The sequence below is a fragment of the Macrotis lagotis genome, chromosome X, assembly GCF_037893015.1.
Source record: "Macrotis lagotis isolate mMagLag1 chromosome X, bilby.v1.9.chrom.fasta, whole genome shotgun sequence".
NCBI classification, from domain to species: domain Eukaryota; kingdom Metazoa; phylum Chordata; class Mammalia; order Peramelemorphia; family Peramelidae; genus Macrotis; species Macrotis lagotis.
In genome coordinates this window covers 247764218-247778383 of record NC_133666.1, presented here as the reverse complement: position 1 = coordinate 247778383, position 14166 = coordinate 247764218, and the positions used below count along the sequence as shown (strand labels likewise).

At 33.7% G+C, this 14166-nt stretch overlaps 1 protein-coding gene across 3 annotated transcripts in view; it reads left to right on the top strand.

Moving 5' to 3' along the window:
- The window catches only part of WDR41 (WD repeat domain 41), a 69803-nt gene that overhangs the window by 27335 nt on the left and 28302 nt on the right, over positions 1-14166 (top strand). Inside the window, exons 4-6 of one of the 3 annotated variants that reach the window (XM_074202148.1) lie at positions 925-1056; positions 6269-6331; positions 10171-10282. In XM_074202148.1, coding sequence (XP_074058249.1) covers positions 925-1056; positions 6269-6331; positions 10171-10282 — 307 coding nt within the window. Of the gene's footprint in view, positions 1-924; positions 1057-4811; positions 4875-6268; positions 6332-10170; positions 10283-14166 lie in introns of all 3 variants that reach the window. The other 2 variants (XM_074202147.1, XM_074202149.1) reach the window with 2 other exon arrangements.

Below are 14166 nucleotides of genomic sequence, written 5' to 3'. Positions count from 1 at the left end.
AGTGAGGTTTCCATTCTTTTTTTGGGGGAAGAGATTTGCAAGGCAGTGGGGTTAAGTGACTTGCCTAAGGTCACACAGCTAGGTAATTATTAAGTGTCTGAGGTCGAATTTGAATCAGGTCCTCCTGACTCCAGGGCCAGTGCTCTATCCACTGCTCCACCTAACTGTCCCCCAAGGTTTCAATTCTTGAAGGCTGTGCCCCAGAAACTTCTTTTGGCATGTCTTACCTAGTCAGAAAGACTATTTATAAGGGATATGGGGAATGACAGATGAAATAATTGAGAAAATAAAGGTTTGATCTTCTGGGCATATTGATTTATTAATACATGATGACATGTTGCTAACAAAGCATATCTTTCCACCATCATCATCAGGTATGCCAAATGGTGGTGTACTTTGGACCATAACAGTTCTTGATGTAATCAGTTGTATAGGGGTTGTAATATGTTTCAGGTAAGAAGTACCAACATCAGTAAAATTACAGATACTTGAAGTGTTTTTGATGGAGTTTGTTCACATGATCTACTTGAAATATATCAGCAAGTGCACAGAAACTTAGGTTAATTTTGGCATTATGTTAATGGTGTTGTAATGGGAGGATTTTTAAAAGTTATCAGTTATTTAATATAGCAGATACCCAAGTCCATGAGACTGGAATTAGATTGTAGATAACTTGAGATTCACAAATGATTCATAGAAATGACACAATTTTTATATTGTCCAACAGGTATGTAAAGATGCAGTGTTCTTCCATTAGAAAGTAGCTAAGAGTTGCTGTTAGCTATTCTTAATTGTTGTTTTAATTACTTGGTAAATTTCTATTATAATGAAGAGAATTGAAATAAATAGTGGTGATTCCTCTTAGTATTGTTACATAAAATTATTTAATAGATGATTATTATTAACATTATTTTATTTTTTCAGACAGGAGAAAAGATTTTTGAGCTCCTTGGACATACACAAAAAATAACAGCTATAACTTCATTTCCTTCCCTGGATTCTTATGAAGATAAAAATCAACTGATCTTAACAGCTTCTGCTGATAGGACTGTTATTGTATCCTTAAATCCTAAGGAAAAGGAATGTTTTACTGGGAATGGAAAATGTAGGAAGACCAAGGACATGATAATTTAATTTTGAGTTTCTAGAGAACAGAATTTAAACCCATAGTATTATATGAAATTTCTGTGAGACAATTATAATAGTTTAAATTTTATAGTTTTTAAATGTCATTTGACCTTCACTGTAGTCCTTGTAAGTTAGGAAGGCAAAATCTTGTTATTTATATCTAATGAATTTGGAAAATGAAACTCAAAGTATGAGTGTGGTTTCTAGCTGTTTTTAATAACTAGAAGCCCCAGGGGCAGAACCTGAATCCAAGTCATCTGATGTTCCAGGCTGATACTCTTCCACTGCATTTATCTTTTAAAAAGCAATAAAACCTCACATGAATAGTTGTTTATCTTGTGAAATGTAGACTAGAACTAACAAGTTATCATGTTAACAAAAACTTCCTAAAGATGATCTATTTCATTTAAACTCTTTTACTTAAAATTTAAATAAAGGAAGGTGAGATTTTTCTTTCAAGGCTTTTGTGCTAGAATTTTTAGTATTGTTATTTGGATTTCTTTTAACTTCAAGGAAATAAAGATGAATTGAATGGCAATCAAATTTAAGTTTTTGCTATTAGTTTCAGAAATAAAGCCTATCATTAATAGACCATCATAAGGAAAACTTTAATTTTTGGCAGATATGGATATTCCTGCTTGAAAGAAATCTCTTCGGTGAGGAAAATAAGAGATGCTATTTCCAAGGACAAAGACTTATCATCTCATATTAGTGCTAGAAGGGAACTTTGGTATCATCTAAATAAGAAAATAAACTCCTTGAATACAGGGACTGCTTCTCCCTAGTGCTTGGCCCAGAATAGGCATTTAATAAATGCCTATAGATTATTAATCTAGTCCAGCCTTTCTCATTTACAAATGAGGAAACTGAGGCCAAGAGCAGGGAAGTGATTTTTCTGAGGACATAGATGGAGGAAGGAGTCGAGTCAAAACCCCTCTTTAGGTCCTTTGACTTCAACTAGTATTCTCACTAATATTCCAGGCTATCTTTCTTCTGTACTCTAGGGCTTTTTTTTTCCCTTGGAAAAAAATGAGAGAGCATTCCCAGAAAAGCTAAAATCTTAAGTTTAAAAAATTTTTGAGGGGCGGCTAGGTGGCACAGTGGATAGAGCACCAGCCCTGGAGTCAGGAGTACCTGAGTTCAAATAGGCCTCAGTCACTTAATAATTACCTAGCTGTGTGTTTTGAACAAGCCACTTAAACCCATTGCCTTACAACCCCCCCCATTTTTTGAAAATGTTTTTAAAATATAGAATCTAATAGTAATTATTCATATTCTAATCTTTAGGATAGAAATTTTTTAAAGAAAGACAGCATTTGACGGAGTGGCTAGGTGGTGTAGTGGATAAAGCACTGGCCCTGGAGTCAGGAGTACCTGGGTTCCAATCTGGTCTCAGACACTTAATAATTACCTAGCTGTGTGGCCTTGGGCAAGCCATTTAACCCCGTTTGCCTTGCAAAAACCTTGGAAAAAAAAAGACAGCATTTGATACTACAAAACCTCATTGATTCAACTGAAGGGGATGGTCAAATGAGTTAAAAAATACTTTGAAAGTAATATTATTACCTTTAAAAAGTATATGTATATATATATATTTGTGTATGCACATATATGAATATGTATTTCCATACATGTGTGTATATATGCACATATATATGTATAAATATTGCCACTTGAATTAATTTCTTTTATTATGATTTTTAGGTATCAGTATAATTTGACCTCCTTTAATAAGTAAATAAGACTCATTTATAAACAATAGGATCAATTCCTTTGTTTATCAATAAATATATATATATTTATATAAACTAAGCATGTGAATAAAGAACCTTTATTAAAGGTTCTTCTAATAGATTAAACATCTATTGCAATCTCTTTATTATATTAATTTAATGTATAATTCAAGAATAGTTCAAAATTAAATTGTAGACTACTTTAGACATAATTATCACAAACTACTTATGGAGGTTAATTAGTTAAGATTCCTTTATATTTTTAATTCATGTGTGGGCTCTTTCTTTCCATATATACATATGTAGAAAATTGACTATTTGCTTAATCATGTATAGATGTATGTATGTATGTATGTATGTATGTATGTTCCAGTATGGAGTAATAGGAGAAATAAAAAAAATTATTTCTCAGGAATGTGGCAAAAAAAACACTGCTTTCTGATGTCTATATATAGTCTACAAGCCAGGATTTACATTTTTTATCATAAGAAGGTCTTTTACATAATGAAATACAGAAATAGGAATCAATTCTTTTTTTATTTGTTGATTTTTGGGGAGTTAAGTGACTTGCCCAAGGTCACACAACTAAGTGAGTTTGCATCACCTTAACTGCCCCCCCTTAGAATCAAGTTTTGTCCCGTGATTTCAATGATTTTGGAAACTTCTGGATTACAAAACATGCCCTACCTATTTTCTCTGCAACTTAGAGTGTGAGAAAGATCATAGAGCACATGGGCTCTCAAAATGTGAGAACTCAAAAACTATATACATCTTTGCTTATTAAAATATTCTTTTTTTCCCCATTACAAATCTCTACAAATCTATGTGGCCAGATTTTCTTTGTATACTTCAACCACAACAGCACAATGTAGTAGTTTGAATTAGAAGCAGATATGAAAATTCAGTTGTCTTGTAAAGCCAGATATTAAAGAAATTTGAAAAGTATGTAATACAGTGCTATTCTCACTATTTCAAAAAATAGTTATTTTTTATAAAAATAGATTAAGTTGTAATAGATTCATCATTATTAATGAATTAATAAATATTTTGAAATTTTATCAGTTTTAATTTCTTAATATGGTTAATATCAATATATGTAGCCCACATAAAACAAACTTTTTTGGAATCTTCAGTAATTTTTAAGACTGTAAAGGGGATCTGAAACCAAAAAGTTTGAGAATCTCTGGCTTAGAATTCTAAGAAATTATGTGATTATCAATAACAAAGCCAGTGTATTTTAGAGACAGCACTTGAATGGACCTTCTTGGTTTAATTAATTATAATAATTATTTGGTAGTATAGAGTTATGCTTTTTTTTTTTTTTTTTGTAGTGGAAAGAGAACTGAATTTGGAATCCCAAGAGTATATGTTCAGATTCTGGCTCTGCCTCTTAGTACCTTTGTGACCTAGGGATCTGTTTTTATCTCTCTTGGCCTCCATTTCCTAGTCTTCAGCATGAAGGAGTAGATAATTCTGATAGATTCCAAAATGCTTTCTGACTTCAAATCTACAATTGTGTGATATATGTATTTTTTATAATTCTGGATCAGATGTTCTTTTGGCTATTGCAAGTAATTTGGTGATAATTCCTCATGGACAAGAGATGCAGAATGAGCGATACGTTTTTGAATAGAGCTGATATGAAGATATGTTTTATTTGTTTTTTATGGGGGAGATCAGAAGAGAACATAAATGCTTGTTAATTAAAATAAAGTTTAAAAAATAATTGCATCTAAATATATTGTTGCAGATCATACCCCTGCCACTGTACTAGATGAATTAATAATGTATTTGAGGTTACTTCTATAGAATTAAAAATTTTAGTTAAAAACTTCAATCATAGCAAAAAGAAGAAACTTTTATTATTTTAAGCAATTAACAAGATAGACATCTCATAGTAAAGACAGAATTGTATTCAGAAACTATTTTGTATTTCCTTAACAAATTCAGATTTGGGATTGTGATACTGGCAGACAAGTTCAGAAAGTATCATGCTTTCATTCCACAGTCAAGGTAAATGTTAGGGATGATCCTGGTGGTATATAATTTGCTTTTATTGCTTTGTCTGATGAATATTAAATCATGAATTGAGAAAGTGAAAATTCCTATATTAATACATTGCTATAAATAAATCTGAAATTCTTTTAAGATTATTCATTTTATGTGTATAGGTAAGATTAACATATTCCATCTGTTTCTCTCAAGGATAAGGCTCAAGGGTAAGGCTCAAGGATAAGCATGTTTTCTGCAGAAGGATATGGGTATCCCCAGGCTTTTATCCAAAAAAAGGCCCAGTCCTATTTATTGAAGAAAGAATCCCCAGGTGATCCTTCTTCCAGGAAAGCATATTATTCCCTCAAAGAAATGGTTGTCTGGGTACCATTTTATCCCAACAAAGATGGTGAGTGTGAGGTGTAAGATTAGGCAAGTGAAGGAAGGAGTTAAAAAAACAAAGAAAAACAAAAAAAAAAAAGAGAAGGAAGGAGTTGTCCAAGTTCTTCTTTATATCTCTAGGATATACTTGGGACAACATGGTAAAAATTTCTGGGAATACATGCTGATTTTATTATGGAGATCATTTCTTGACTAAAAGCATGAGAGAAGCCTGGAAACTTTCTCTGATAAACATCGAAAACTTAGGCTTTGAGTTCTTAATGAATCCAGAAATTGTTACAACCTCTTCAGTCCTTGTTCTTTATCTCAGGGGACATTTGCAGCTGCCCAGGAATGAATTTGTGAGTATTTACCTTTAAGTAATAGAATTGATGAGGAAAGGAGTTTGACTTTTCTCTCTTTAATTATCACCCTCCATATATAAAACTAGAAGATTTGGAATTAGAACAGAAGAGAATTCTTGGAAGAAGGTACATCGTTCTTGGACATCCATTATATATTAATTTCATTCATGGTATATGACTGGAGAAATAAATGAATGTCTTTTTATTTTTTCTCCTTTTTTTTTTTTTAGGTTTTTGCAAGGCAAATGGGGTTAAGTGGCTTGCCCAAGGCCACACAGCTAGGTAATTATTAAGTGTCTGAGACCGGATTTGAGCCCAGGTACTCCTAACTCCAAGGCCGGTGCTTTATCCACTACGCCACCTAGCTGCCCCTATTTTTTCCCTTTTAAGCAAATAATATTGACATCTCTTACTTAGCATTTGAAAAAAGGGTTTAAAAATAATATGTCTAAATATATTGTTTCAGATCACACCCCTGCCACTCTCTATTAAATGAAATAAATGTATGTGAGGTTACTTCTATAGTATTGAAAATTCTAAAATTAAAAAAATTAAATTATGGCAAAAAAGGAAAATCTTTTAGTATTTAAAACAATTATAGGGTAGACATCTCATAGTAAAAAGGAAATTGAGTTTGGAAACTTCTTTGCATTTCCTTAACAAATTCAGATTTGGGATTGTAATACTGGTAGACAAGTTCAGAAAGTATCATGCTTCCATTCCATGATCAAGGTAAATTTCAGGAGAGGAGGAAGGTTTTACTTAGCCAGCTAGACTCCTGACATCAATAGGTTAATAAATCTTTTCTGTTCTTTGCTGCTACTGTTATTAATAGTAACAAAAAACAAAAAAAAGTTGTCTAGGAATGTTCTAGCTTCTGAATTCATTTAAGAAGTTTGGGAAAACATGTTTCTTGATAAAGCCACATGAGATTTATTCTTGTCCAACACAACTTGCATAGCAGTTGTTAGGCAATGTTGTTGTTCAGTCATTTGAGTCATGTTGAAGTCTTTATGACCTCTATTTGGGGGTTTCTTGGTAAAGATATTAGAGTGGTTTGCCATTTCTGTCTTCAGTTCATTTGATAGATGAGGAAACTAAAGCAAACAGGGTGAAGTGTCTTGTCCAGGGTCACATAGCTAGGAAGTAATCTTGAAGCTAACTGTGATCTTCCTAATAGCAAGCTCAATGCTTTATCCATTGTTATACCTTGTTATACAAGTGCTTGATTAGTGCTTATTTAATTGAATGAATTTATCATTTTGAAGAAATATAAATGGGATAATGTGGCAAATAGTCCTTTAAAAGGAAAAAAAGAATTTTAATATACTAGAAGTCAATATCACCTCTTAAGAAAAGTACATCTCATGTGACAATTTAAAAACAGACTAATTTCTCTGAGGAAAAAAGTTATATTTCCTAAAACATCAGTGATCTTTATGATAGTGACAAAGAATTTTCTTTGAAGATTCTAATTAAAACATTAATTTCTTTCAAATCTATTAATTTATATGTTCTAAAGTGATCTAGTCTGAAATATTTTTTACCTTTAAACTCCTGAAAAGGTAATTACTTTCTAAAAATACTTGCGTCATTCAAATACCAAATGGTAATAATATGATTTCAAATAAAAACTGTAAGGGAAGATATGTATGTATGTTTATTCAGTTAAAGAAGGGAGGGACATTTTTTTCCTCTCTGCTTTCTTTTTCTCTGGGAAAAAATTTTTCTAGAAATTAATTAAAATTATGTTTAGTTCAGTACACATTTATGAAGGGGCTTTCTGGTGGATTAAAAAAAATAGATGAGATACTATCTCTCCCCCAGAATGAGGAAAAAAATGAGAAAGAATTTTTCAGTGGTCTGCAATGTTTGTGTTTTTGTCATAACTGGGGAACTGTTATCTGTGTTCAAAAGGTAGTCTTGTTTCTCTCCTAGAATAGAAAGTAAAGGGATTGAGGAGCATATCTGTTCCATAGGACACTAAGGACATTAAAAAATTTTTTTTAATTAAAGATTTTATTTATTTTGAGTTTTACAATGTTCCCCCTAATCTTACTTCCCTCCTCCCATCCCCCACAGAAAGCAATTTGTCAGTCTTTACATTGTTTCCATGCTGTACGTTGATCCAAATTGAGTGTGATGAGAGAAATCATATCCTTAAAGAAGAAACATAAAGTATAAGAGATAACAAGATCAGACAATAAGATATCAGTTTTTTTTCCTAAATTGGACTTTGTTCAAACTCCATGGTTCTTTATCTGAGTACAGATGGTATTCTCCATTGCAGACAGCCCAAAATTGTCCCTGATTGTCACACTGATGGAATGAACGAGTCTATCAAGTTTGATCATCACCCCCATGTTGTACACCCCATGGGTGTACAGTGTTTTTTTGGTTCTGCTCATCTCACTCAGCATCAGTTCATGCAAATCCCTCCAGGCTTCCCTGAATTCCCATCCCTCCTGGTTTCTAATAGAACAATAGTGTTCCATGACATACATATACCACAGTTTGCTAAGCCATTCCCCAATGGAAGGACATTTACTTGATTTCCAGTTCTTTGCCACCACAAACAGGGCTGCTATGAATATTTTTGTACAAGTGATATTTTTACCCTTTTTCATCATCTCTTCAGGGTATAGACCCTGGTATTGCTGAATCAAAGGGTATGTGCATTTTTGTTGCCCTTTGGGCATAGTTCCAAATTTCTCTCCAGAAAAGTTGGGTGAGTTCACAGCTTAAGGACATTTTTTTATGGAAAAAAAGTTTTCCATGTAAATAAAAGCATGGATAATGAAAAGGGAATGGTATCCCAATTGGAAAGTGGTAGGCTGTTGCACAAAGAAGAAAGAGAAGAAAGTCCACTGAAGATTTTGAGCAATAAGGATGAGACTTTCCCCCCTCAAGGAGAGACCTGGAAACTATAAGGACATAGTAGCTGTGTGACCTCCAAAGCATGATATGATAGGTCTACAGGGGGCTGGGAAGGAAATGTCATCTAAAAATGTGGTTAGGAGAGTAGCTTTGGGAATAGTCAGAAATTCACAGGATGTAACATTTAAGAAAGGAGTCAATAATAAAATCCATGACCTCAAATGACTACACAAAATAGATGACAAGGGAACCAGAGATCCTAAAGTAAAGAGATCAATTTGACTTTCCATGAGACCATTAACTGGAACATGACTCTAGAAATGATGAGTATTCTTTATTCAAAAGAAAAAGGAGAGATTAAGGAGATATGTGAATGGGAGTAGATGGAGTAAAATTGTTTATTAAGAACATATATTATTTGAAGAGATCTAGAAACCAGAAAAAGTAGATAGCCATGAACTGGAGAATGTCTAATACTATGCAATAGTACTATACTAAGGACACAACAAATGTGATGGGTGCAGAGAAGTATGGGAAAGTATAGCAAATTGGTTAAGATGTAAAGCATTTTGTAAACCCTACATTACACTGTATACATTTTAGATATAATTATTATGAGAATTGATACAGAATGAACTAAGCAGACCTGGGAAAATAATATACACAATGGAAAAAGCCAACAGTGAAACAATTGAAATTGAGTTCTTTGAAACATAATGACCAAAGTTTGTCCCAAATAAGGTATATAAGTAATGGTATGTCTTCCACTTCTTTGCATAGATGAGGGACTTAAGTTGTCGGTGGAATACTGCTTATAACTGTCAGTCTTTTTTGGTATCTTGTTTAGTTTTGCCAAAGTGTTTTTCTTTTTTTTGTAATTATAAATGACTGATATCTTTAAAAAATGGAATTGTATCTAGGACTAAGCAGATACATTTCATAATTAGAGAGCTATGTTATATTCCTGTTACAGAAGCTAGGAGGAAAAATTAAAATTTGTTATGATGCTACTGTTTGCCTCATAATTTTTTTCTCTATGGCCTTTAACATTTTCTCTATAGAGAAATATACTCTCTCCACATAGGTACCACATGATTTGGTCCTCATTGTAATTGAATTAATGATATAGGAAAGTGCTCTAAATGGGGTTTTCTTGCACAACTACTTAAGTCAATAATATTTGTTTATTAAGCACTGTTATTTCAAATTTGAGATTGTTAAGAGTATTCCAAGACTAAATTTAGTTTATAGCTGAAATTTACTAATGCAGAAGGAGAAATATAAGTTGTTTTGATAACTATGTTTTTTAAAGCCTTATTTGCAAATGCTCTAAAAGTTTTTGCCTCCTCATTACACATAGGGATCCTTGGAGATTTTATTTACTTCTTATTGTGTTTTAGTTTTCTCTTGGTCTTAGAAGAAACTACATTGGGAAGATGGAAGGAGAGGAAGGAGATAATGTTAAGATGTGAATGGTTGTTGGGATATCAGAGCTGAAATGCTTATATTTTATGAACAGTCATTATCCTTTCTCAAAATTTCCTGTATTCATAGAAATGTTGAGATTTGCTTAAAGTCTCCTGAGAAACTTAGTTTTATTTTTTTTTAGTTTCATCCAAATGGAAATTTATTTTAGCATTGTGCTGATTTTTTTTTTTTTGCATTCAATACATTTCAAATATTTGGTTCTCCAGTGTTTAACAGTTCTTCAGAGACTGGATGTTTGGCTGTCTGGTGGTAGTGACCTTTGCGTTTGGAACCGAGAATTAGATCTCCTGTGTAAGACTAGTCACCTCTTTGATACAGGTAAAGATAAATTTCAGATTAAAAAATGAACCAGTAAAGACTGACCCTTGAAAGCACAGTAGTACTTCATAAAAACTTAACCTCCTTAAAATTTGCCTATTTATTTGCCTGTTAGCTGTGGAAAGGAAAAACTCAAGTATTCTCAACTCCTCCTGTCCCTACCCCTTCTATTCAGTTCTTAAAAGTGAAAGGACATTCTCTTTTGTGCCATGGATGAGAAAAGTTTTATTTATATGCTGCCTTTCAGTATTTAATATCTGAAGCCTGGAAAAATATCTATAAACCTTACTTCATTGGGTTTTTATGACCATATGAGGATTTGAAGACTTTCCAAACCTAAGGAGAATTGACTTCAATATAGATGCTGAAGAAAACTTCAACCTTTAAAAATTAGATTTATTTTGAATTTTTTTCCATTGGTGATATTGCCAATAAAATCCTATTCTTCTAAATTCAGATTGCATATGTTTAACTATTTTGCCTCACATATTAGCTTTGTGACCCAAGTTTGATTGACTCTGAAGTTTGACTGACTCTGAAGTCAGATGGTTTGTATTCCAGTCTAATTTCTAATAATGACTACCAGTGGATATATCAAAACATCTCTCTAGGAGTTATCTTCTTCATATGTAAAGAGAGAAATTGGACTAGGTGGCCTCTCAGATATCTTTCAGCTCAAGATCTAGGTTTCTACAACCTAAAGAATTTAATCTTTGTTTTTTAAAAAGGAAAGAACTCCCTAGCTGTTGTGAGACTGAAGTGAAATGATACACATTGAGAACTCTGCAAGGCCTAAAAATGAATGTTATTCACTTTTGATAAAGGGTTTTTTTTAATGAAATTCATTTTGCTAGATAAACATATTTGAATAAAAAAGTGCATTTAAGTGACAACTTGAAAATGTGTGTTATACTGTTAAAAATACACTTTGCTAAAGTAATCCAAAGAGCTTACCAGCACACTGTGAAGAATAAAATTGTGCACCTTGTTGAAGTTATATACACAGCCTGAGTACTGTGAATCACATTTATATCTCACAGTTGGAACCAGCCCTTACTCCACATAGATATTATAAAATATCAGAAAAATAATGAGATGGTTTAGCACATGTATATATACAAACACCTCCAGGTATTGCAATTTAACTTCCCGCCTCAAGGTTTTGTTACTAACAACCTCGTTTGAATCTAGAGCATACCTCTCTCCTGTCTGCTATTATCTTAAGGTATGGTCTCTTCGTTTACATCCAAATTTTCCTTTCTATTTCTCACAAAGGCCTGGGGTTCTCTCTGCATCTTTTTCAGCAAATTATTGATAGCTGTATTGTAAAATAATATTTAAGAAAACATCATATGTGTTAATGGAAAAAATCAGATACTGTACCATTCTTCCTTTCATCAGTGAACCAGTTTCTGGGCCTTAGCCATTATGTGATCACAGTATGGGTCAGTTTGTCAGAGGTCCCAAGGGGTAACAAAAACCTTTAAATAAGGAGTATTTCATGTGAAGGTAGAATCTATTAGAAAGCCTTGAAAAGACTCCAGACCAGTGAATTGTGAAGTTACCATGCTCTGGTTTTCCTGTTGCCAGAATGCCGGACAGTCAATGATAAAGAGAGTTTGCTATTAGCCCTTCTTTCTCATAGCAATACTTATATAACTCTAGCACCATTTATAGGGTAGTTGTTTTTGAAATGTAGTTTTTCTGTTCTGAGGGAAACAAAGAAGACAGTTGTTAGCTTTAAGAATTGAGTCTTTATGTAGTTGGCCAATGAGTAGAATTAGCTTACTTTCCCATCAGATGTTCTTACTGTTTAACAACTCTTAAAAGGAACTCTCAGTTATAGCTACTAAATAGTTTGAAATGTCTGAGGATTGCTACTAGCAATAATTCCATTTTTGGAAGGACTGTTTTGTTGCTTGACCTGGGAGTTGTAATCATTTAAGCTAGAATTCTTATGGATTACAGCATTAGGTCCAAGATGGGGACCTAGATTTATCCAGTGACAATTAGAAGGATTCCAATATTTTAAGTATATGTGATTTCATCAGTATGGATATTCTTACCACTGACAGATTGCAGACATTATATAATTTTATAGGTGGTCTTTATATAGGATGTTGCAGTGGATGGTGAATCTGAAGTCAGAAAGACTTATCCTTCTGTGTTCAAATCTGACTGCAGACACTTACTAGCTGTGTGACCTATGGCATATCACTTAATCCAGTTTGCTTCACTTATTCATCTGTAAATTCAGCTGGAGAAGGAAATAGCCCATATCTTTGCAAAGAAAACCTCAAATGCAGTCTTGTAGAGTTGTGCACAGCTGTAATAACTGAACAATGGAACGTGGTCTTCAAGAGCTGCTGTGGTAGAAAAATTCATCATCCATGGCCAACCTGGTGATGAACCTCTGCGAATTTTATCTAGGCTGGTCCTCAGATGAGAATCCATTGCCAGGCCCATCGCTTGCCAGATAGGTAGGGTCTACAAAGATAGCTCTCTATTGAAATAGCCTCCAGGAACTCAGGGCCACTTCAGTTCCTTGATGAAGCACTGGAAGAAGATTTTAGTGAAGAGAAAGCATCATAATTTGAAAAAAAGCAAAAGGTAGAAAATCCTTTTTGACCTGTGCTTCCTAGTTGTGTCTCTGACAGTCTGCAGTCAGTTAACTGACTGCCATCTGAAGTAGAGCTCTGACTGCCTCCAGACTTTTGGGACTCCTGTTCATCATACCTGGCCCTCATAAAAGCTCTGTCCTCAGGAAGAGGGAAGGCAGAACCCCTCCCGAGGAATCCTGGGGTGTTTTCTTGCCAGTTTTACTTATGCTATTATTTTGGACTTTGTGACTTTGGTTATGCTAGGAAGGAGAGGAATCTGAATGTAAAAGTTCCCCTCAAAAAAAGTGAACTAGTAGCTTGGAATGCTATTTCTTACCTGGAAACGTAATTGAGGATTTTGTAAAGGTGAGGTTTTCCCATTTTCTGGGGATGGACTCTTATCCGTATACTTCATTTCACTCTCAGAAATTTTCAAAAATATTTCAAGTAAATAAATTGGCCTGATTCAAAAATAGTACTATAAAAATGCCTATAGTACCTTAAAAATGATATTTTAAAAATAATTGTTCCCAGCTTCAGTGCCTATTTAAAAGTTGATTTTAGAACTATCAACTCTTAGAAGTCAGCTAGTCAAATCCTTTCATTTCACAGATGCAGAAACAGGCCTCTAGAGGGGAAGAATTTCATTTAAGTTCATGGAGTTAGCTGCCAAGAGAACCAGAATTGGAACCTAGATTTTCAAGCCTAGAGTTGTTTTTGCTGTGCCAAGATCTTATTACAGTTGCCTTGGGAGAGATGGAGGGCTGATTTTTGTTCATCTTAAAGCAGTTCTAGTTATCAGGGTGTTACATGTTTGTGCCAGCACATATGGAACTGCAGGTCAGTTTTCACATCAGGGAGAGGGACAGTTCTCAGGTTTTTGGATACAAAAATGTTAGAAATGAGCTGGTGACTAAATATGAAAGAAGGAAGACCAGAAATCTCAGATTCTTCCTTTCCATTTCAGTAGGAGTAGTCCTGGATTCTGATTGAGGCCATATCTTTTCAGTTCACAGTGAAGGTTTCTCATTGTAAATAGGTGACAGCACCAGGACCATTGTGCTATAATAAAGATGGTGATAATTCTTGTCATTGTTTCTCATGATGTTTTTGTACGCAGCTTGTTATAGCATTGAAATCAAGGCAAAGGATTGCTTTGTATAACCTCCTAGGTAGATTACTCTTTCCTTCCAGTTAGGGCCTCCACTCCACTAGAAGTACTGTAGCAGGGGAATATCAAATCAATGCTCTTGCCTTCTTCTGTGAGACTGATTAGACACTTTC